Consider the following 24,227-nt stretch of genomic DNA (forward strand, 5'->3'; position numbering starts at 1 on the left):
CGTGATTCACAGGTTGTGTTAAAAGGACTTTTGAGTAGGACTAAATTAGCCGGTGAATCAGTCAGCATATCCTGACTCACCCGACAATGACGGGGTGAGTGGACGGGTGATTCAGTCGTTCTGGCATACACATAAACACACACGTGTGTTTGCACAATTAGATTTTTGAAGGCGAGTGGCATTTGTTGAAATGGAGAATGAGAACTTCTTTTTTTTTCCCTCCCTTTTTCTCCCCAACTGTACTTGGCCCATTACCCTATTTTCCTAGCCATCCCAGTTGCTGCTCCAACCCCTCTGCTGATCCAGGGAGGGCTGCAGACTACCATATGTCTCGTCCGATACATGTGGAGTCGCCAGCCGCTTCTTTTCACCTGACAGTGACGAGTTTTGCCAGGAGGCTGTAGCACGTAGGAGGATCACGCTGTTCCCCCCAGTTCCCCCTCCCCCCCGAACAGGCGCCCTGACCAACCAGAGGAGGCGCTAGTGCAGTGACCTGGACACATACCCACATCCGGCCTCCCGCCCACAGACACGGCCAATTGTGTCTGTAGGGACGCCCGACCAAGCTGGAGGTAACACAGGGATTTGAACCGGCAATCCCTGTGTTGGTAGACAATAGAATAGACCGCTATGCTACCCGGACGGCCCAAATGAGAACTTTTCATTGGATCAGGAACACTTTTCAGGGTCTCACATGGTAATAGGGTTAGGTTAGGGTACGGGATGGAATTAGGCAGATGTTTGCAACTGACCGAGTCCAGGAAATATAAAGCAATCCTAATGTTCACAGGCAACACAATAGATATAATGTAACTTTGTGGGAAAAAAAGTGTGTTTACATGTGTTCTTCTTTGTCTGCATGCGTTCGTGCTTGCCTGTGTGTCTGGGCAAGTTACAGGGTCCCTTCACAGGTGAACTGTCATAATTTCCTTCCTTGATTTGTTGGGATTGGAAAGAAATCCCATTTGTTGGGTTGTCAGCTATTACATCATGCAAGTATTTTGGTGCACTCGGAGTTTGTTTTTAGTCTCCTGATATCCTGTGTGTGTGTGTGTGTGTGTGTGTGTGTGTGTGTGTGTGTGTGTGTGTGTGTGTGTGTGTGTGTGTGTGTGTGTGTGTGTGTGTGTGTGTTGTATTTCCAGGCCAGGACAACCCAGACAGCCCAAGACACAAATACAACTTCATCGCCGACGTGGTGGAGAGAATTGCTCCATCTGTGGTTCACATTGAACTCTACCGCAAGTAAGACCCGTGTGTGTGTGTGTGTGTGTGTGTGTGTGTGTGACAATCTTTAGAGACATACAGGGAATTTATGGCCCACCTGTGTGTGTGCGACTAGACCACACTAGCTGGGAGAGCTCCGCACTCTTGGCTTGCCTCTTTCAGCTCCTCTATTCCTTTTCATCACACTGACACTCGCTCTTGTGTGTTTCCTTTTATCTGTGCCTCTCCTTATTTCCTAATCATCACATGTTTCTCTGCCTCTGCCCTCCTCTCTGTCTCCATCTATTTGTCGTTGTGACCTGTAACCTCCCCCTCCTTGAGTTATCTCGGTTGTCTCATCCACGGGGCTCTCTCTTGCCCCCCACCCTATCTCTCTCTCTCTCTCCCTCTCTCTGTCTCTCTCTCTTATATTTTTGCGGTGTCTTTATATTCTCTGTCTGCCTTTCTGTTTCTCTTTGTAAGGTTGGTTTAAAATGCTTTGTCTGTCTGTATCCCACCCCAAACACACACCCTCACCCATGTATACTTAAACTGTACAGATGAAGCATGTCACTTAACATTTATGCTTATCCTCTGTAATTACCCAGCATAGGCCATAAAGAACAAAGTGTGTAAGACCTACCTAGCTGCTAAACTTACTCGGCCTCACACTTCTCGAATGCAAAAGCCTGCCAGAACAACACCTCTTGCCTCCTCAGAAGAGGAAAGCTGGCTGTGAAAACTTGGTTCAGGCCACGTAGCAGGACACGTGATATTTAAGGTTATGGGAACCGAGGATATTTTTGCCTGTCTTCTTACAGAGGATGGGTGACTTCAGATTTAGGGGAAATAAGTGTGTGTGTTGTCTAAAACAGTCTACACCACAAGTGGACTGTCATCTGTGCTTTCCTCTGGTTTGTCGTGATAATTGGCAGCTTTATTTTTTTGGGTTTCTGCACTCACACTACTGTTACGCCATACAGTGTTTTGGTGCCTTTTCAGTTTGTTTTTAGTCCTCGAACAGAAGTGATGAAAGTTGAGATGAAAGGGACATTCTGAAAGTTAGAAGTGAGTAACAATCATCTTACCTTGCCCCCCCCCCCAACTACCAGGATGGCCTACTCGAAGCGGGAGGTGGCCGTGGCCAGCGGCTCAGGCTTCATGGTGGCCGAGGACGGCCAGATTGTGACCAACGCCCACGTGGTGGCCAATAAACACCGCGTAAAAGTGGAACTAAAGAGTGGCGCCTCCTACGATGCCAAAATCAAAGATGTGGACGAGAAGTCGGACATCGCCCTCATCAAGATCGAATCACCGGTCAGTCAGATCCCTATACAGCCCACCACACACAGCAAAACAAACAAACAACAACAAAAGTCACAGCGGTAGACCAAATAAGATGAACAACCACCCCACCATTTTGTCTTTTCAAGAGTTGGGGAGAGCAGATACAGTTGGCGATACACAAACAGGTAGTGGGCTTTAAGTCAATGAATTGGGGTCAATCAATTTAATTTCAATCAGGAGAGACATAGTGAATGAAGTAAAGATAATCATTTATGATAACAGATGATTAAGCGGAAATTAATTCATGTCAAGAAAGGCTTTGGTGGGCATCTGGGTGGGGTGGCGGTCTATTCCGTTGCCTACCAACACTGGAATTGCCAGTTCGAATCCCTGTGTTACCTCCGGCTTGGTCGGGCGTCCCTACAGACACAATTGGCTGTGTCTGCAGGTGGGAAGCCGGCTGTGGGTATGTGTCCTGATCGCTGCACTAGCGCCTCCTCTGGTCGGTCGGGACACCTGTTAAGGGGGGAGGGGGAACTGGGGGGAATAGCGTGATCCTCCCATGCGCTACGTCCCCCTGGTGAAACTCCTCACTGTCAGGTGAAAAGAATCGGCTGGTAACTCCACATGTATCGGAGGAGGCATGCGGTAGTCCGCAGCCTTCCCCGGATCGGCAGCAGCGACCAGGGCAGCTCAGAAGAGTGGGATAGTTGGCCAAAATTTGATTGGGGAGAAAAAGGGGGGAAAATAAAAGGAAAAAAGTCTTTGGTGCTTAGACTCAACTGGGAGATTTGCATAATAAGTCCCCCCATGGAGTCCAGCCACTGGCGGTGGTGGCCGATGACTTCTGCTGAGATTGGTGAGGCTGATGAGACTGATGAAGAGAGGAAATTGATGAATCTGTGACTAGGAGGTGATGGGGAGGCGGAGGGGCACGTATAACAGCAGCACTAACGCACTAGAGAAACATATTTAAAAAAGACAGCCACAAGATGATTGGCTAACCACACAGGTGTGTCGCTGTGCTGTTGGATAGATTAGATCAGGTGATGTGAACAGCTGATAGCTCAATTAACAGCCCCAGACGATGACGGCAAAGGGAAAATATGAGTTAACATGTATGAGAAATGAGAACGGCAGGATAAAATAAGGAATATAACTACAGGCCTATGCACGCAAAAGATAGTCTCCCTGACTGAACTTTCGCTAAAACGCCATGAGTAATGATCGGGAAGCATGACTCTAAAATTCACCCGAGGACGTTTATATGCGTTGATTCCAGGAAATATAGATGAGATTGACATGAGTATTAGGCTGGGTTTTGTTGGTAAAAACTTATCACCGGTGGTCATGTCTTCCATCTATGAACAGTGCAGTATTTCGATGTTAGTGTTAACCTTTCACTGAGTCAGAGACGACTAATTATGGGATTGTGACCATTAAGAGACGCTAAATCTAACCTGTGATGTGTCTGCTGCAGCACACATTCAGCATAATGAATGGTTATGGCTGGAAATATATGTGTGACAAGTGTTTTAAGAATTCCTGATGCATGCTATAGTCTGACAGCTTATTATAAAGACATGTAACTTACATCCCTACACCATGATCCACTGTGAGAATGGCTGTCAAAGAAAGGAATAAAAACAAAAAACAACCTTGAAAGGCATCCAGCGAGAATATAAATATAAGACATAAATATAAAATGTTATTGGGAATAGTGTGCAAGATTTGCATGCAGCCCTCAGTTGAAAAAAAGGAAAATCAGCAAACTAGTCTTTGAATCTGAACTCAGTATCTGCAACAAGAGCGTACAGCTGGGCCCGCATTGGCCAATTACATCAGAGCTCTTGAACACAACTTTTGAGGTTAAAAAAAGAAACTTCCTTGCATAGTAGAAATATTTCCAGAAGAAATAAATGCAACGACATCCCAATGCAGAACTGGCCCCAACTTTTGTTGGGTTTATGGAGTATTTGTGCCAAATACTCAAAATGGAAATTGTATGGATTGTAATATTTTAAGAGGCCTTAAATATAGGTTTGGGATGCATGTGGCTTTTATGTACAGAAGGTCTCTTGTGCTGTTAAGAGCCATATCTTATTCCATAACTACAAACATTTGTGACATGGAGTTCCTGAATGCTCTTGAGACAGATCAGGTTTTAACTACTGGCTTCTAAACCAGAAAATAAGCCACTGCGTGTCCCTCTCTACTGTATTGGCTCTTCAGCTTTTATGCTCTCGACCAGCTACTACTAGCCTCCAACTAAAGGCGCAGTCCGAGGAGTTAACTTTGACACCAAAGAATGATTCAGTTTTAGCCTTTAGGTTATTTCACTTCAGTTTTTATTGGTTAAATCATAGACACCCCGATGAATAATATTTTGCAAAAGAAAGGTTTAACTGAAAATGTCTAACGTTGTAGAGCTAAATATGTTTTGTTGCAATAAGTGAATGGCCTATGACTATCCAACGCCACATTGCAGCTGGCCAAATTTTCCCAACCTCCTTGTCTAGATGTCTTGATGCATGCCCATTGATCCAGGTAAGAAAATCAAAGAAGGTTGAATCAGTTCATCTGGATACAACGTTTATTGACAGACACGGTTCGTCACTCATCTAAGTGATCTCTTCAGCCTAAACTGACTGCAGGTATCCCCACCCATATAAACAATACAGTACAATACAGCTGCATAACGACTGAAACCAATGACCAGTTTCATATGCAAATACGGTTGTGTGACCATTAACAACAGTTGCAATGGCCGTGTGTACTGTTCACAGAGGATTAGGGAATGTTGCAATCACTGCATTATAAGATGGCGACAGATGCATAACAGCTGAAACCAACGACCATTTTCATGTGCAAATATGGGTGTGACCATTAACTAGAGTTTCGATGGCCACGTGTACTATTGACAGAGGATTTGGGAATGTTTGCTATCACAGCATTGTAAAATGGTGATATGCGCATCCTAGATGGGGAGGAACGCTGGTTGGAATGGGGAGTCAAAGAGGCCATCTATGGTAAGAGGGAACGACCATTCCTGAACCGAGGGTGGGGGGGTGTACTAAGAGTACATCTGTCACCATCTTACAATACTGTGATTGCAATCATTCCCTAATCCTCTGTGAATAGCCATTGGCCATTGAAACTCTAGTTAGTGATCACATCCATATTTGCATATGAAACTGGTCGTTGGCTTCGGCCGTTATGCAACTGTATTGTTTATAAGGGGTGGGGATACCTGCAGTCAGTTTAGACTGAAGATGTCACTTAGTTGAGTGATGATATGTACCTGTCAATAAACGTTGTATCCAGATGAACTGATTCAAACTTCCTTGAACTTCCTGTCTAGAGACACAAATATAGGTTGCTACTGCTCCTCCAAACCGGTCTTTATGCTAAAAAGGCACAGTCATTGGTAACAGGACGATCTTGGCACCAAAATATGCTCAGTTGACAGACCCAATCCCACGCATGATCTGTGCGGGGAGTCAAAACAACAACATTAACTCGGTGGTTTTTAATCCTCCCATAATAATAGTTGGGAGCGATGGAAAATAGAAGAGTTGCTCACATGTCTTGGCATGAAGGGTGTCTAACAAATCTGGCATACCTGAAGATGTGATTCTTCAAAGAGCGCATGAGGTGCGAGTGTAATTGTAGCCAAATGGCCTTTTTGAAAACGGCTGCATGGCAATCAGGGTAGAGTCTGTTGGCAATCACAGACACAACAGGCAACAGCTTCAGCAGCAGCCGTTCGCCCATTACACACGCCTTCTCCGAAACCTCTCCAAAACAACTTCGACATCGCACAAACCTGTGCCATATTCAGTACCAAAGCTAGTTTTCTAATAAATGAATGGCAGCTGTTGCTGCTGCTTCTTCTTGTTTTTTTTTCCCCCCTCTTCTTCTTCCAGCTTGTTCCCTGTTTTTAAGGGGTCGCCACAGCAGATTGTATAGCTTCCATCAGTGCCATGGTGCAAATGGCAAATAAGCAAAAGTGGCTCAAATTTTTTGCATCAGTTTTTAGTATCGGGCTTATAGTTTCTTTGCAATATCTCTTTTCCTTTCATTCTTTCTTTTTCTGTCTGTCTGGCTGGCTGTCTGGCTGTCTTATGGTCCAAAGGGAGAAGATTACCCATGAATCACAGCTAGCAGTCCTGCAGGAATTCCTGGCACAAAGCCAAGGGCTATAGACTCAGAGTCAGATCTGGCACATGATGTCTCGTGGCGCTCCTTCTCATGGCTGGGCAGTTCAGCTGAATAGAGGTTCATGACAGCAACACAAGGTGCACCACAAAGACCTCAGTCCTAAAAAGAGTTTGGCTCATCCGCTTTTTGCCCTGACCTAAAGTGTGAGATGCTGAACACTGAAAAGAGCAACTGAGAGAGACGCTTTGTCTTTGTTCCTCACAGATTTAAAATGCCATCTGATCCCGTGATGACACGCTGGTCTTCATATGGATGTCTTTCTCGCATTTGTGTGTCAGGGATAGTCGTTACGGTCAGCGTGTGTGTGTGCTATGTGGTCTGAATGTGTGAATAACGAATAGCTGAAAGATACTTGGATGTTTATAGTGTTTTTTATAATGAGAGCCTGTGTGATAGATCCCCATTTACCCTGGTTAACCACTCTTCTGTTACGAGACATAAGTGAAGTCCTGGCTTGTGCAGTGTTTGTCCAACTTTAACAGGGGCAACAATAAACTGGAAAAGTCTGATCATAATATTCCACTTCAGATAATAAAAAACAAATCCATGTAATCAAAAGACAGCAGTCATCAGCACTGGCAGCCATTAGAGTTCAACAATAGCCTATATCGTTTCAGAATTGACATCACCATATACACACGCAATGGACACACTACAAATGTGAGGCAAAATGGGCCCCTCAGTCGTGTCAGGCTAAAAGTTTTGTTGCTTTATAGAAAACAAAATCTAGCAAGGTCCACATTTTTATGACTACTCTTGAAGAAAAATGCTCTAGCACATCTGAAAAAAAATTTGATATAGTCTGATTTAATTACTTCTTGGCCTTATTTCCTTCTCTAAAATCACCCTAATCATTGCTATTGTTGTGGGGTTTTTTGCAAATGGAGCTTTGAAAGTTAAAAGCTGCATAGATCTGGGGAAATCATGCGACTCATTTTCATTATTTAATATCTCAACACATATCTTACAGAACGAAGATATGGCAATGCATTTCGCATGTCATTAAGCCCTAGCGGCCATATGAATTACTGGAAGACGATGAATTCAACATTATCTAACATTACTTGAATACAGTTTTCTGGGGCCTTGGATAGTTTTAGCTTTTTACGTGGCCCCATTACCACTGTTAAGAGACCACTGTTAAGATCTCTGAACTTGTTTTGTTGTGATAATGAGTGTTTAAGTGAAGTTGTTGTGGCAAAGTTGGAACAGGCCCCCCGTTCAATGACTAACCACCAAAAGGTCTATTCACTTTGGAGGGGCCTCATGACTCTGAAAAAACTGGCTTTTCCACTAACGAGATGCATTTTTGTGCATTTCCTTGTGTGTGTGTGTGTGTGTGTGTGTGTGTGTGTGTGTGTGTGTGTGTGTGTGTGTGTGTGTGTGTGTGTGTGTGTGTGTGTGTGTGTGTGTGTGTGTTCAAGAGAGGGAAAGTAGTTGGGGCTGGTGAAAATCACTGTGGGGGAAATGAGAGGATGTGTGAGGGAGCAAGATAATGATAGGGCAGACTGAAAGGGGGAAAGTTGGCATATTTTAAATGAGGGGGAATTCAGTCATTGACTCCTATAGCTACAGGGTATCTGGTTGTCTTTTTTGAAAAAATAAAATAAAATATTGAGTTCCAGCTATTAATTATTTTCCTTCTATATCCTAGGATAGTTTGGTCTGTGATTAAAATACACTGCTGTTGTCAGAGTTAACACGAGAGAAACACTTCTTGCAGTCTGTCATGGCACACTGATACACTGCCCCAAAGAGAATGAAATGGATGAGATGGAGGTTTATAGTGGATTGCGTACTGTAATGCAGGCTGGCTGTCAAAGCTTAAACATATGCATGCTCGAATCTGGTCTTCACGCCCCTCAATATTGATCGGTCTGTCATATGCACCGAGAATCCCATAACACGGGTCCTTAATTCATAATCTGAAAGCGGATGCTCCTCCTTTTTTCTCCGTTCTATTTTCTCTCCTTCCCCACCCTTCCTCTCTCCATTACGTTTCTCTTCCTGCTCCAAATTTGTCTCAATCCATGCCGCCATTAAAAATAGGTCACTACTGTCAGTCAGCTCCCCAAAAATCTACCAGGGCCCAGGTGTAATCAATAATAATCAGTTGCACATGTTTATCATGGAGGAACGTGAAGGCTGACTTTTGTCCGGATAGGATCATGCTCAGTCCCTTCTTTGTTTTCTTTTTTTTTCTTTTTTTCCTGCTTATGAGAATGTAGTTTATTGGTGACAGGGTCCGGTTCCTTCCCTGGGCTGTGGTCTAGCCCGTGTCTCTGGGGAAGACATTAGTCTGTCTGAAGCAGCTGGAACTTCAGAGGGAAAACTGAAAGGGAAAATTTGTTGTACTCACTACTCACTTATTCTTGAGGGGGGGGGGGGGGGACAGAGGAGGAAGAGTGTCTGAGTGTCTGAGTGAGATGTACAAAAAGGTGTCTGTCTGCAAGAGACATGCAGGGAGAGAGAGCGAGAGAGAGAGAGAGAGGGGAGGAAGAGAGTGTCCATGTGTGTAAGGGTGTGTGTGAGTGAGATGGACAAAAAGGTGTCTGTCTGCAAGAGACATGTAGGGAGGGAGAGAGAGAGAGAGAGAGAGAGAGAGAGAGAGAGAGAGAGAGAGAGAGAGAAGAGGAGGAGGAGGAAGAGAGTGTTCGTGTGTGAGGGTGTGTGAGATAGACAAAAAGGTGTTTGTCTGCAAGAGACATGTCGGGAGGGAGAGGAGGATGAGAGTGCCCGTGTGTGAGGGTGTGTGTGTGAGTGAGATGGACAAAAAGGTATCTGTCCGCAAGAGATGTGGAGAGAGAGAGATAAAGAGAGAGCGAGAGAGAGAGGTGCGATCAAGGCCTGGAAAATGGATCCATATGTCTTGAAGGCTGACTAAGTCAACTAATAGGCAAAAGCGTACCCTGCATAATGTGCTGGATGATAAAGATAGACCTCATCATGGTTCATGTTTGAAAGCTTGGTCATTAACCCCCCATCTTCTCTCGGAGAGCTTGGAAGCAATCACTTCTACCTGGAGGCACCCATGGTGCACCATGGTAAATTAGACGCATTCAGATTTACTTCGAGGCATTCTCTCTCTGTCTCTCTGTCTCTTACTTGGAAGCACTTATAATGAGTTGGGATGAGTTGAAAAACAAAGGCATACGTCTGAAGAATGTTTTCGAATCATCTCAGATCAGTTTATAGCATGTCATGTCCAGTGTATCGAGCCTAGCTTGCAGTTCACTAGAATTGTTAAAGGGACGCCATCTGAAACCCAGACTTTGTGCTTTGTCTAACAACAACGCTTAAAACACTATATCGCTGCACAAACTTCACTTTTAACCCATTTCAAAATCAAAGGAGCTTTCAGGCTACATTGGGTGATGTATTGACTATTGACATAATCATCATCCTGAAATCACTTTTATGAGAATTAAATTGATGCAGTGAAAAGAAAAAAAGCCTCATGTTTGCCAAATGTCCTCATGTAACAATGGCACTGTTTGTCTCTGCATTGCCCATTAACAGCCTTTTTGTGGTCTGATAAACCATTTTCTCCAGACATCTGGCCTGATGTTGGTTTGGCTGGAGCCATTACTGGAATGTGTATGTATGTGCCTGTGTGTGCCTGTATGAGTTTATGCATGTGCATGAGTAAGTGTGTTTATTTTTCTTTTAGCATATATATATATATATATATATATATATATATATATATGACTCATTGTTTACACATTTAACAGTGGGCAAATCTTACCCGCTATAAATAGATTTCTAAATAACTGACTTCCATTGTCGCTAGTCCGGTATTGTGGGCACAATGACAGATCTCTAGCCCACAAAATCATGAACAATTATTTAAAAGATGTGTGTGTGTATAGTGTATATGTGTGTGTGTGTGTGTGTGTGTGTGTGTGTGTGTGTGTGTGTGTGTGTGTGTGTGTGTGTGCGCGCGCGCCTTTGTGAGACTGTGCCTACTTGCTTGCATGTGTGTATTTGCCTGTGTATGCATGTGCGTGTGTGTGTGTGTGTGTGTGTGTGTGTGTGTGTGTGTATGCGTGGGTGGGCCTAGGATTTTTTATTGGTGTTTACAAGATGTGGTCCAGTCCAATGCCAATGGAAAGACGCCGCATGACGTCCTTCTAAGACGCCATCCTTTGTCATCCTTTGTTCCTGTACCCAAAATGGTTCCCATGCTTTAGTGTACTGTACCTCGGCAATCCGGCAGTCTGTTGTGCTTGGCCTTGGCCCGCAGTGCAGTTACGTAGTTGTTGTGCGAACCAGCTGGGCAGGCAGTAGCCTGGCCCTAAACTGTGGCCCTAATCTAAACTGTCCCGGCTTGCCAGTCGACTGACGTCACTTTGACACATCGACATGTTTTGATAGTATGAAAGGTTCAAATGTGGCAGGCACTGGCCAGCTTCATGATAACCAAACTTTTCATCATACTGTACATGTCAACTGTAAGATAATATTATTTTTGCAATGATAATACGCCGGAATTTTCTTTAGTGACTACATACATATGGCATTGTTGACATACAAGCGATGGTGACAACTTTGACACAGAATCCGACGTTACATGACTTGGCCCCGCTTTACATGCACACAGTATACCACCACGTTTACCTTCAAAAGGTAAAATATGGAGGTTTAGCAATTTAAACAATTAAATGAAAATAACACATCCAGGGGATAGAGTAGAAATACGCGAAGCAAAGTACTGCTTTTCCCTGAAAAAAAAAGAAAAAAGTGTTAGCTGTGTAGCTGGATCCACCACAATGGGAACAGGCACATCTTCTCAGTCGAAATTATTCCTCTCCCCAGTCCCAAGACCTCCAGATCCAGCAGAGTCTTCATCTTCCAGTGGCACATGCCGGCAGTATCCTTGATACCCCCATTGCACACAGAAATATGGGGTATCATTTCTGTACCCAAAGGTACATTTGTCAAAAAAAATAATATCCTGTAAGGTACAGAAGTGGTCCTTAAGGTGATAACTGTGGACCTTTGTTTAATTTTAAAGGTACAGAAATCATTGCCCTGTGATGGCCTGGCGGCCTGTCCAGGGTGTCTCCCCGCCTGCCGCTTAATGACTGCTGGGATAGGCTCCAGCATCCTCGCGACCCTGAGAGCAGGATAAGCGGTTTGGATAATGGACGGATTATCTTTGTTTTAAAAAATTTGACAGCCCTACAAAATCTTTTATGTCGTGGTCTGGATTCAAATACAACAGCCGTTCCCAAATGGGTACAGTCTAAATTTCGAAAGTGGTAGGCCACACTGTGAGAATAGGTTGTCCAGCCATCCTAGGAAGGCTGAGATGGAGTCTGTGGGTATGAAACTGGAAAGAAAGTGCTCGGGCTGATTCATTCATAGACGCACAATAGATATACATTTGACTCTAGAGGGGGCGGACATAACCTCTCCACTAACCCTGTACTCATGGCCCCGCCATTTTCGCAACCGGTGGAGTGTGTAGGCTTCCTCGCAGTGCAGCACATATAGAGGCCTCCTTGGCAAGGCATGTAATGATGCCGGCATGAGAAAGAGCTGACTGCCCACTCCTGACCACATCTCTGCTCAGTGTGATCCACATTTAAAGCCGTGCGGTATCCAGAAAGGACCTGTAGTATTCCCAACACTGTGTAAAGCCACGCAAAACTCTGCGTAGTGCTTAGGAGCACAGCTCACAGACATGTGTTTGCTCTTACGCAGGATAAGACCTTCAAAAACAACATATGGAAGCCATATTGGTTTCCATATCAATGTCAACTGGGATATGGCTTACCCAGTGTGGCTGGAATATGTTGATTTTATCTCCGTTTCTTGCCAAAGCAATTATTTTATTTTGTTGATTGTTTATGGCATTGATGTACCCCAGCTCCCATGAATAAATTCTTGCACGTGTCACCTTTACAATTAGCGTTTGCTTCAGAGTGAGGCCGTGGGTGTCAGTTCTGTGAGCTCATAAAGGGAAATGTCTTTATACTTCATTTACCATCATCCCAGGTCTGAAATCAGTCAGCAGTCAACACTCATGCACACCTGAACACAGACATGCAAGCGTGCACATACACACACACACACACACACACACACACACACACACACACACACACACACACACACACGCTATATTCTCCTACTCCAGATGGGATGGGTTGGTTATAACTATAAGCATGCTCAATCCTGCTCTTTTTTTAAAGGCTGTAGCAAAACCCCAGGTGCGAAAGTTCAGATGCTATACATCCCAGCATTTTGACTCTCTCTCTCTCTTTCTCTCTCTCACTCTCTCTCTCTCTCACTCTCTCTCTCTCTCTCTCTCTCTCTGTGTCAGGCTCGCTCTCTCTCTCTCTCTCTCTCTCTGTGTCAGGCTCGCTCTCTCACTCACACACACACAAACAGACACCCACACACAAAAATACAAACACAAACTCCCACACACGCAGACGCAAACTCACATGAACACCGATACATAATCCAGCTTGTTGGGAGTGTGTGTGTGTGTGTGTGTGTGGGGGGGGGGGTATCGTTTTGTGTATATCTTTAATTGGTATGTCTGTTGATCTTGACTAACACCAGGTGTGCACATTTTAATTTCCAGACCTGAGTTTTTAGGGGTTCGTGCCAGGGAAAGGTTTGCGTAATTGAGTGTGTGTACGCGTGTGCCTCGAAAAACCCATAGTTCATCACAACTCATCCGGATCTGAGTTCGCACCTGGACTGGAGGTCATAAAATGGTAGTTACTAATGGCTTTTAAACGATCCTCTAAACGACCGAGGCTGTAACATTTAAACAATGACAGATCTCCATGGCAATTCCAGGGGTTTTTTTTCCCGGTGTGTCTGTCTCTCTCACTGCCCGTCTGTCTCTATTTCCCAGCTTGTCTGCTTGTCCGCCTGCATATCGATCTATCTGGCTGTCCGCCTGCCTGTCTTTGTCTGTTTCGGTTTGTTTTTTTTCCCTACCGATGCATTTGAGATTGAACTCTGCCAAGATGTGTGCGGTTTGCTGTGGCATCAGTCAGCTCAGTGATAAAAGTCAAGAAAAATGTCTGGAATGTGCCTCCGCACATACACGATGCTGTCTCTCTTCATTACCGTTTCCCTGAAACGTGCAAAGCAAACAAAATTGTTTACCCTTCGCCTGCCCGAGTCTGACTCCCCTCTTATCGAAACACCGCCGACCTTGGGAAAACATGGCATCTCTGTGGCCGGGAACAGAAATAGAGATGCACAAATGCTGGAGGATAGTTTAGGTCCTTGCTGACGCAATAAAGGAGAACCTGACCTGAGAAAACAAAAATAATCCTGTGCTATGATCAGCTGATCTCGTTGTTACAGTAAATGGTTAGATGGTATTAATGGGATTTTAAATAATAATAAATGGTATTTTATGCGCCACATAGTAATTGGAATTGTGTGGCCCTATGTGTACACGATGCTGTCTCTCTTCATTACCGTTTCTCTGAAATGCACACAGCAAACAAAATCGTTTACCCTTTGCTTCCTCGAGTCTGACTCCCGTCTTATCAAAACACCTCCGAACTTGGGGAAACATGGCATCTCTGTGGCAGGTAGGTCTATAATGAGGTAGCGTATAATGATGCATTCAGAAATTAATTCAGAATCTTGCTCAAGCTTCCAAGATGGACAAGTGCAAGTCATCTGTTTTTGGCTAGTAATGTTCCCACTTTTCATGCTGTGTTGAGGAATTTTATGTACAAATTTATGTGTCGATTAATTGATTCCAAGAATATAATTATAATGCTCTTAACTGAGCCTACACAAAGTGACACAAGGTACTCCTTCTTGTTTCTGGAAACATTGGAACAAATGTCTCTATAGCTTTTAATCATTGTGGACTTGTGAACTGCTGTTAGCTATAATTTTTTTGTTGTGTCCTGTGTTGTATTTTTCTATTTAATATGGACCTACCTATACGTCTGAATAAAGTAAGACTTGTACCCCAGAGTGCAAACTATACTGCAGCTTTCGGAGGAGCTCACTTTTTGCATTGAGGGTTGGACCTCAGAGAGGACTTACAATGAGTCTCTGGTAATGAAACATCTATGATGCAAGCACATATGTATATTTGCTCTATATCTGCAGATCGGGCGGCACGGTGGCCCAGTAGTTAGTGCTGTCGCCTCACAGCGAGAAGGTCGTGGGTGTGAACCCTGGGGTTGTCCAACTATAGGGGGTCATCCCAGGTCATCCTCTGTGTGGAGTTTGCATGTTCTCCCTGTATTTGCGTTGGGTTTTCTCCGGGTGCTCCGGTTTCCCCCACCATCAAAAAGACATGCATGTAAGGGTTAATACTTCTGTCTGTGCCCCTGACCGAGGCATGGCAAGACGAAGTGGAGTTGGTGCCCAGTTGTTGCACGGCGGCTGCCCACTACTCTTAGCTACACAGCTAGGATGGGTTAAATGCAGAGAAGAATGTCCCCATGGGGTTTATTATAGTAGTAAAAAAAAAAAATCTGTGGCTCAGAATAAATATCAAAACAAACATCTGTACAACACCACCAAATAGAATAGAGCACAATAATTTGCCTACAAATGGAAAGATCAAATGCAAAGGCTACACAGCAAAGAGGAATCTCATTTCTTATGGCCAGTTTGCTATTGTACCACCATGTTTGGATGGTGATGGTTGAAATAGCACAGCTTGATGCTCATAGTGAATGAGTGATGAATCATCCCCATGCGACATTATCAGTTGCTATAGAAAACAATATAGGAATGCACATGGCAAAACTGGCAAAAACAATTTGGTAATTCATATTTTAGAGAGAGAGCAGGTTTCTTCCGGGTGCTCTGGTTTCCTACCACAGTCCAAAGACATGCAGGTCAGGTGAATCGGCTATACTAAATTGTCCCTAGGTATGAATGTGTGTGGACCCTGTGATGGCCTGGCGGCCTGTCCAGGGTGTCTCCCCGCCTGCCACCCAATGACTGCTGGGATAGGTGCCAGCATCCCCGCGACCCTGAGAGCAGGATAAGTGGTTTGGATAATGGATAGATGGGATGGATAGACCTCCCAAAATTTCCAAATTTATAATTCTAGGGGAGCACCTGTCTTTCAACAAGGAACCAAGCACCTAGTGGCTCCTCTGTAGTTCACATCCTGTACCCATTTCACTGGACAAGTCACAAATAAGGCCATGGACCAACGCCTGCGGCTGTAAGTGCTCAAACCAGCAAGCTTTTGTAAATAATGATGTCCTACACTGTCCGTTGGCTGTCCTGCTGCATCGGTGTACTAATGTGTACCTGCGGTCAAGTAATTTCTTTTTTGCACATTCTCAGACTCTTCTTCTGTGGTTTGCAGTGTTTGTTGTTTCCATTTCTTGCCTTGCGTCCTTCCTGCACTGTGGTGAGTGTTGTTGGGTGAAGTTCTAATGTGTCCAAACCTGCACCTGAAATAGAAAGGTGAGTCACTTGGGTGGTCAGGAGCAGCAGACGCACATGGCATGGTGATTTTCCATAAGTCGGTCCAGAAAGATGACTTATCGTGACCAGAAAGTGATACCTTGATCAGCAGTCTTTGAAAAGGCCAGCAGTCGGCATGTTCAGTGTTTGCTTTGCATTCTCACCTTGGCTCTCTCCTAACATTTAAGGATGTTAAGTTAGAGGACCAATGCATTACTGCGCTGCTCCGCTGTGATATATATAGGTAGGTAGATAGATAATTAAGAGGATAAGTTGAGATAGACTTTGTATGAGGCGCTACACACAGGTGTCCCAATGCTCCAGCATTTCAACAAGCCACCTGTCAGTGATATAACCATGACACTGTCAGTATCACTGACAGTTCCCATCACCATCAGGGACTGTGGCTGGCATTGGCCCAGTGCTGACTGCTTTACCAGTGACTCACATCCACCTGATCCACATCCACCTCTTTCAGCTGCGTGTGTTTCTCTCGCTGCCCCTTTCCATCTGGTTATACTCTTATCTCATGTTGGGGGCGGTGAGGGGGGTGAGGTGAGTGAGGGCTATGTAGAGTGCTGCTCCTATACTCCTATGTTGTGTGTGTGTGAGAGAGATTTAAGTGTCTCCCTACTGATTATGCCTATGTGCAAAATTTTGTTTGTGTACAGGCACACGTGTGCAATATATGTTTTACCATGTGGCATCCAAATGTCACCACAAGAATATGAAGGGGGAAAACCTTGGCCCTGAACAACACAAGTTTGTGTGTGTTTGTGTGTGAGAGCATGCATGTCTGTGTGTACGCATATGTGCATTGCATGTGCGTGCGTGTGTGTGTGTGTGTGTGTGTGTGTGTGTGTGTGTGTACACGTGCGTGTGAGCGAGCCCGTGCTTCCATGCATTTGTGTGTTAAGGTGGGAAGGGGGTTCTGAAAGGTTCCCCTCCTCAGTTACGGGCTATCACTATCTTTGTCGTCTTCTAATAATAACCGCACCTCCTGGCTCGAGGTGGCCTCTGTTTACCACGAGGTTCAAACCACAGACCGTTAAATCAGAGCGAATTCTTCAATTGACTCCCGTCTGCATTTTAGATGTATATGTCTTGCAGGTTTACAGAGCGTATTTGCGATTTGTAGGAAAATTTGTGTGAGCATCTGCAGGTCTTCATTAACACTGAGTGTTATATATCGAATAGTATGTTGGCTAGGTTTAGCTAAGGGTCATGTTTTGTTTCTGAAGATAATGGCTGAACAGACCAAGCATGAGTTGCTTGTTGAGTCCGAGTGTTTGAGTGAGTAGGCATAGTTCACATAGATTCTTTTGTCTGTGCGTATCTTTGGCATCCTGTCTCGCTGTCTCAGTTACCTTGCAGCCTGCAACGGCCCCTATTTATAACCTTGGATAAACAAAACGGATACACAGGAGAAACTCCTGAGACAGGTATTTTTTCCAAGACGGAGCTTGCTGGATGTCAGGGTATTGGGTACGGCCTGTGTGAACAGTGCGCACCCAGCGTGATGGGCACAGTGTGTGGGCTGTGACTGCGCACCGCCCAAAAAAGATGATTTCATTCGGAAACGGAAACTGCCATTGCATACGGATGAAATTATCCTTTATCCTGGTGTGTGTGAGTGCGTGTCTGCCTGTCTGTCTAGGCTGTCTTTCTGAAGCCTGGTTTCCGCTACGTGGTCCAGCACAGCTTGCTCAACATTAACCGTATATCAGTCAGTTTTAAAGTGTCTGTGGTTCTTTTTTGCATATGGTTGCCAACACAATTGGCTGACGTTGACTAATGTTTTAAATAAACAAAAAGCTCTTGTACTTGCTCTGGGAGAGTTAATTGTATATCTGTGGGAGCATTGCTATTATATCGAGTGAGTTGTGTGCACATTAAGTGTTGTGCTTTTGTATTGATCCCTCTTCCCACAGAAAAGACTGTTGTCATTACACTAAATGTTTTTTTAAAGAATGGGTAGAATTGATTTCCTTGACAGGCAACAATTAATCTTAATATTTTTTTCAACCGTGAACTCAACATTCCAGGAATGTTTACATCTTAAGAACAAAATACTTGGGGGCGTCCGGGTAGCATAGCGTCTAGTCTGTTGCCTACCAACACAGGGCTTGCTGGTTCGAATCTTCATGTTACCTCCGGCTTGGTCGGGTGTTCCTACAGACACAACTGGCCGTGTCTGCAGGTGGGAAGCCGGATGTGGGTATGTGTCCTGGTTGCTTCACTAGTACATCCTCTGGTTGGTCGGGGCGCCTGTTTGAGGGGAAGGGGGAACTGGGGGGAGGGGGGAATCCTCCCACGCACTACGTCCTCCTGGTGAAACTCCACATGTATCAGAGGAGGCATGTGGTAGTCTGCAGCCCTCCCCGGATTGGCAGAGGGGGTGGAGCAGCGACCGGGACGGCTTGGAAGAGTGGGGTAATTGGCTGGATACAACTGGGGAGAAAAAGGGGGAAAAATCCCACGCCCCAAAAAAAACAATTAGTGTTAATATTTTTTTCAATCGTGAACTCAACATGCTCAACATGCCAGGAATGTTTACATCTTAAGAAGAAATACTTTACCTTTTAATTTTCCCACCTTTTCATCACCAAAACACATTTGAATTCCACTTTACTTCAAGCATATTTGCCTCTTTTTCAACATCTCTCTTGCCGTAACAAAATGTTATTCACATTAATGTTTCCTTAACCCGAACTTGAAAAAGCATCCTTTAAGTAGACACAATCTGAGAAATCAGAAGGCAGGAAAGTTGTCATCAGGATCGAAATGAAAAAAAAAATCTACTATGATAGCTACAAAAATTTGAAAGCCAGTTAAAATTGGATTTGTAATACAATCTCTTCCAGCTAAACGTGCGCCTCTCCCCTGTCTAGACCAAGCTTCCAGTGCTGTTGCTGGGCCATTCGGCAGACCTGAGGCCAGGGGAGTTTGTGGTTGCAATCGGCAGTCCATTTTCCCTCCAGAACACAGTTACCACTGGAATAGTCAGCACCACCCAACGAGGGGGCAAGGAGCTGGGTCTCCGTAACTCTGACATGGACTACATTCAGACTGACGCAATCATCAATGTAAGTCGGTTGCTATATTTCCATCCAATGTTTGAATACATTTTAAGCGAATAATTGAATGTCACAAAACAAAAGCATTCGTGCAAATGAAGTTGCACTTCCATGAAATCCGTTTAATTGAATAAAACCCTGAACAGTTTTACGTGTCCAGCATCATACATCCACCCGAGAGAAAGATGGACCAGTTAAGATTAAGGAGCAGATGAGCGTGTGATTAAATTCTGTTCGCATTTATTTTTCTCTCTTGCCAAATGCGTTTCCATCTCAATTTATTGCCAGTTCTCTTTTTTATCTTGTCTCATTTTTAGATTTTCTATTTATTAAATAAAAAGTGTATGCACCTCAAGTGAGCATATACACCTTTATGTGAATTTTGGGGATAGTATTTGATTTTTGCCTTTTCATCAAGCTTTTTTTTAATTCGAAATGACAAAATTCACTTAAATAAAATTTGATGGAAATGTAGTTGGAGTGGAGATTTTCACCACATTCACAAAAGACCACATGTATTGCTTTTCAGTTGCATAGGTGCATTTTTGTTGAAAGTTGCAAACAAAATCTTTCTCTCTCTCTCACGCATACAAGCGCGCATAAACCTAGACAATTAGTTGCACCATCATCAAATGACAGTTGGAAGATCAACTCAAAAATGTTCCCATTTTGTTTTGCAGTATGGTAACTCTGGAGGGCCGCTGGTAAATCTGGTAAGGAATTTTCATGTCATCATCGATCACTTTCTTAGAAATTCTAAGGCATGTGCTAAGTTTGATTACAAGCTACTGATTTATGGCCCTAAATACTGATGTGAGGTTTGCCATTTTAGGATGGTGAGGTTATTGGGATCAACACCCTGAAAGTAACAGCGGGCATTTCCTTTGCCATACCCTCAGACAAGATCCGACAATTCCTGGCAGAGTCTTACGACCGGCAGTCCAGAGGTATGAATTCACATTCGTACAGTTTATTTTGTTTTTCTTTTTTTAATCGTTTTTATTCAGGCAGTAAGAAAGAGGCCTCAGGATGAAACCAAAGTGTGGGAGGCAGAGTTTGGAAATAGATGGGCTGTGAAAAAGTTTGACCTAAAGCCAGCAGGCACACATGACTTCAGAGAATCTGAGTCACTTCATCATGTCTACAGCATGTGCTCTACTTCCCTATATTCTCTCTTGAGGTTTATATAGCACATTTCATCCCATATGTATCTTTACCTGGCATGACCTGACAGAATTCAAACACTTCAAATAAACCGCAAAGGAAGAGGTTCAAATATATGGCCGGTTATCATTTTGGTTTAATTTTTCCTGCTTGTTTTTCCCCCTGCACCTGCTTTTGTCTTTTGCAACAATACAGACATCTCTTTAGAGCTGCCAACTCTATGCCATAAAGATCTGGTCGATTTCTTTCTTGCACAGACTTTCCTGCATAATAAACTTAAGAGAAAGACTATTGCACCAGATGATGAAACACAGGAATGCTTAGTGGAATATGTGTTATTTCAACCCACATATCTACACACAGATGTGTACACACACTCAAGTACATAAACTGTAACCAATGAGCAGAAGTGTGTGCTCGGTATATGAATTAAAAAAAATCTAACACTCTCCTTGCATGAGCGGGGTATGTGGTGGGTCAATGATCGATGAATCGATGAATTTAGTCATTTATCAAAATAAATGACTATTTTGCAACCCGAAATTCCAGGAGCATATCATTTAGCCATTCCAACTAATGTGGAAAGGTTGGGCAGCCTTACAATTGCCCTAACTATGTCTGTTTCTATGACAACACCCAAAAGGTTATTAAAATTTAATAGGTATACGGAGTATTCAAGGAATTTTTTTGGGACGTTTCGAGGACAGTCAATGACGTGTTTGAATTCAGCAGAGTTGGTCAACCTTTCAAATCAAGGCTGTCACTGTAGAGCAGATGAGATTAATTATCAGGCCTGTATTTTTCTGTGACCATTTCTAGGAAGGGCAGCGGCTAAGAAGAAGTACATTGGTGTAAGGATGATGACTCTCACGCCAACGTAAGTAACACATGCTATCACAAAAGGTATCTATTGATATTGTGACATACAAATTGATTACCAACGTGAAACAGTGTCACACTTGACTATGGCTAAATAACAAAAAGTAATGATTCATTATGAACACAAATATTGCTCTTGGTCACTAGGATATGGCAACACAGTTTTGCTCTCCTCATTCTGGGTAATAATTTAAGACGAAATTTTCTCCATAATATCATTTTTTTTCTCTCTAACTTTAGACTAGCCAAAGAGCTGAAGATGCGACACCATGACTTCCCCGACGTCACCTCTGGCGCCTATGTTATGGAGGTTATCGCAAAGACACCGGCGGCAACGTAAGTACAATATTGTCCATGTGACTTGATAAGGATTGGTTCAGCACAAACTAACTTTGGCGGTAATGCCAATGGATTTTTACGAAGCATGAATAAAAATTGCCCACCTCTTCCTCTTCCTCAGTGGGTTGTTTTTGGCACATTATCCTTTACACATGCAGTGAATTAAAAAGGCACTCGACGCCCCAGCTCTCATCTGCTTTGCACTCTCACATTGTAAACTCAAGTCAGGTTTATTTGTATAGCCTTGAATCACAGTTATAGTCTCACTGGGCTTTAGGTGAACACAGTGAGAACCAGGTTGGTAAACGACAATGGATGACAGCCTCTATCCTCAGACCACCAATTTGAATGAGGAAAAAATCAGCAGGAAAAAAAAAAACTTTTCAGGAGAAAAAATGAGAGAAACTGGGACAGTTAGGACAATTGACATGTACTGTATTCACCATATTATTTTTTTGCTTTTTCATTTCTCTTTCTATCCCCTAACATGTACACTCACGTGCATACACATTAGGCACACATGTACACACATGCACTTTTGCACACACGCAAAAAAAACACACTTACACAGGCTTGCACAACTGTTTGAGAAAACATAAATTCACAAGTCACTCTAGCATGCCTGTTGGCCCTCCAAAGAATCCCCCTTCCCCCACAATCCCAGCCCCCTTCCAATCAAATGCTACCACAACTCTAGCAGAGTGGGGTTTGTTAGACGCTGAGGTCAGCTGTTTCCTTCGGCCCTAATGCAGGGAGGGTTGCTCGCCACTCTGTGGTTTCCTGGAACTTGCCCACCCGACCCTCTCTTGCACGGTCTCTGCTACAAGGCCCTGTCAGGCCTTACTCTTTGAACAAGTCACTAGTCAAAGTTTTGTGCCTGAAAACATTTCTGTGGTTCCTTTTAACATTTCAGTTTGCCCAAACAGATGAGGCGCTTGAGTTGTCATTTTAAATAAATGCTTTTACTCCTGTTCTGTTAGTATTTTGTGTTTGAGTCAGCCCTGGCCTTTGCAAACCCCGTTTGGCCCTGTTATGAAAACGTGGCTCCCATGCCCCATTTCAGCTGTCAGTGTTAGTCATGTTAGCGAGTTAAGTGACACAGAGAAGCTAAGCACTGCGAGGGGAGTGTGGAAATACAGTGTGGAAATGCAGTTGTACAGTGCAGACAAAGGTGTGGTGGCCTTCGTTCACATGTGGATGTGATTAAGGAGTCATGTTGAGAGTCAGCGTTTTGATATTACTTCTGGTAATTGCCTCAGTCTTTGTGTGATGTTTACTACATATTTATTTTGGGTGTGTGTTGGCTCAGTGGGCTTGTGTGTTTTGCACTCTTTTCTCTGTCTTTGCTATCATTTATTAAAATAAAAATGGGTTTCCAGTGCAAAATAATTGTCATCAAATTAGAATATATATATATATGGATTTCTTGCTGCTCATATAGATATTTTAAAATGCTTGCAACAGATTTTAAATCAATTCAGTTTGCATTACTATATTTCTCAATATCTGTATAAAACAGATCTTTATAAAACAGTATCTAAATTTATTTGGGATATTAAATAAGTAGCATTTGGTTTGCTCTATCGGGTAAACTATGAGTCCTTTATGAGCCCTTTAATAATTCTTAATATGTCTGCATGCCCAGGCCCAAAATCCTTGTGCTATGTTTTTTTAAATATATATGTAAAAGATATATTGTAAGAAGATACTGGTTTCAAACAACCGTATCTTTTGGCTGATGAATATACTATAAATACTATTTATGAGGTCATTGTGTAACCATGTCTTCTTCTTCTTCCTCCCAGTGGTGGCCTGAAAGAACATGATGTTATTATCTCCATCAATGGCCAAAGGATCTCAACTGCAACTGATGTCAGCAACACCATCAAGAGGGATGGCACACTCAGAGTAGTGGTGCGGCGTGGAAATGAGGACGCTATTCTCACCATCATTCCAATGGAGATCGACCCTTGACCCTGCCTCAAACACCACACTTGAGCTTGAGTTCATTTTTTTCCATATGGACCATATGTGGATGTAGGTAGGATTTCTTGTGAGCCCCCTCCCCAGGATCTGTGGCCAGTGGCACCACTTGTCTGGCAAAATTCTGGTTTGACCCTATTGGGACGACTACGCAGACATTCAAAAGCAGAGCTTTACATTCTCATCCATGTATATTTACACTTTTACTTTATTATGCCTTGACTAAAGCTTTTTTTCCTTTCTTTTATTTGTTTGATACAGTATTTTGCTCAGTTCGACCTTCTAAGGCAGTGTTAAACAATGTATAGACTCTCTGAGCAAATCTGATTTGTATAATTGTTATGTTCCAAAATACTTTCATTAAGTACTGTAGTTTTAATGTTTTTGTTGATTGTGTTCTGTACCAAGACGAAAATAAAGGATTTACTTTGTTTTGTCACTCTGTTCACTCACCTTATAATTTTCTTTGTCTATTATTCTGTAACATACAGAACATAGTGGTACATGCATGTACACACACACACACACACACACACACACACACACACACACACACACACACACACACACACACACACATACACACACACACTTCCTTTGGCAGTCCATCGAAACGATGATGACTGTGATGCAGTTTAAGCTCGG

General features: G+C 43.5%; 1 protein-coding gene across 1 annotated transcript in view; it reads left to right on the forward strand.

Annotated features, from left to right (window-relative positions):
• Nucleotides 1-24,011, forward strand: part of LOC130122794 (serine protease HTRA1A-like) — a 45,550-nt gene extending 21,539 nt beyond the window's left edge. Inside the window, exons 2-9 of the mRNA XM_056291818.1 lie at nucleotides 1,143-1,242; nucleotides 2,316-2,520; nucleotides 19,032-19,226; nucleotides 19,898-19,930; nucleotides 20,050-20,164; nucleotides 21,201-21,258; nucleotides 21,501-21,596; nucleotides 23,405-24,011. Coding sequence (XP_056147793.1) covers nucleotides 1,143-1,242; nucleotides 2,316-2,520; nucleotides 19,032-19,226; nucleotides 19,898-19,930; nucleotides 20,050-20,164; nucleotides 21,201-21,258; nucleotides 21,501-21,596; nucleotides 23,405-23,573 — 971 coding nt within the window. The 3' untranslated portion in view covers nucleotides 23,574-24,011. The remainder of the gene's footprint in view (nucleotides 1-1,142; nucleotides 1,243-2,315; nucleotides 2,521-19,031; nucleotides 19,227-19,897; nucleotides 19,931-20,049; nucleotides 20,165-21,200; nucleotides 21,259-21,500; nucleotides 21,597-23,404) is intronic.
• The last annotated feature ends 216 nt before the right edge of the window (nucleotides 24,012-24,227 follow it).

The sequence above is a fragment of the Lampris incognitus genome, chromosome 13 (genome assembly GCF_029633865.1).
Source record: "Lampris incognitus isolate fLamInc1 chromosome 13, fLamInc1.hap2, whole genome shotgun sequence".
NCBI classification, from domain to species: domain Eukaryota; kingdom Metazoa; phylum Chordata; class Actinopteri; order Lampriformes; family Lampridae; genus Lampris; species Lampris incognitus.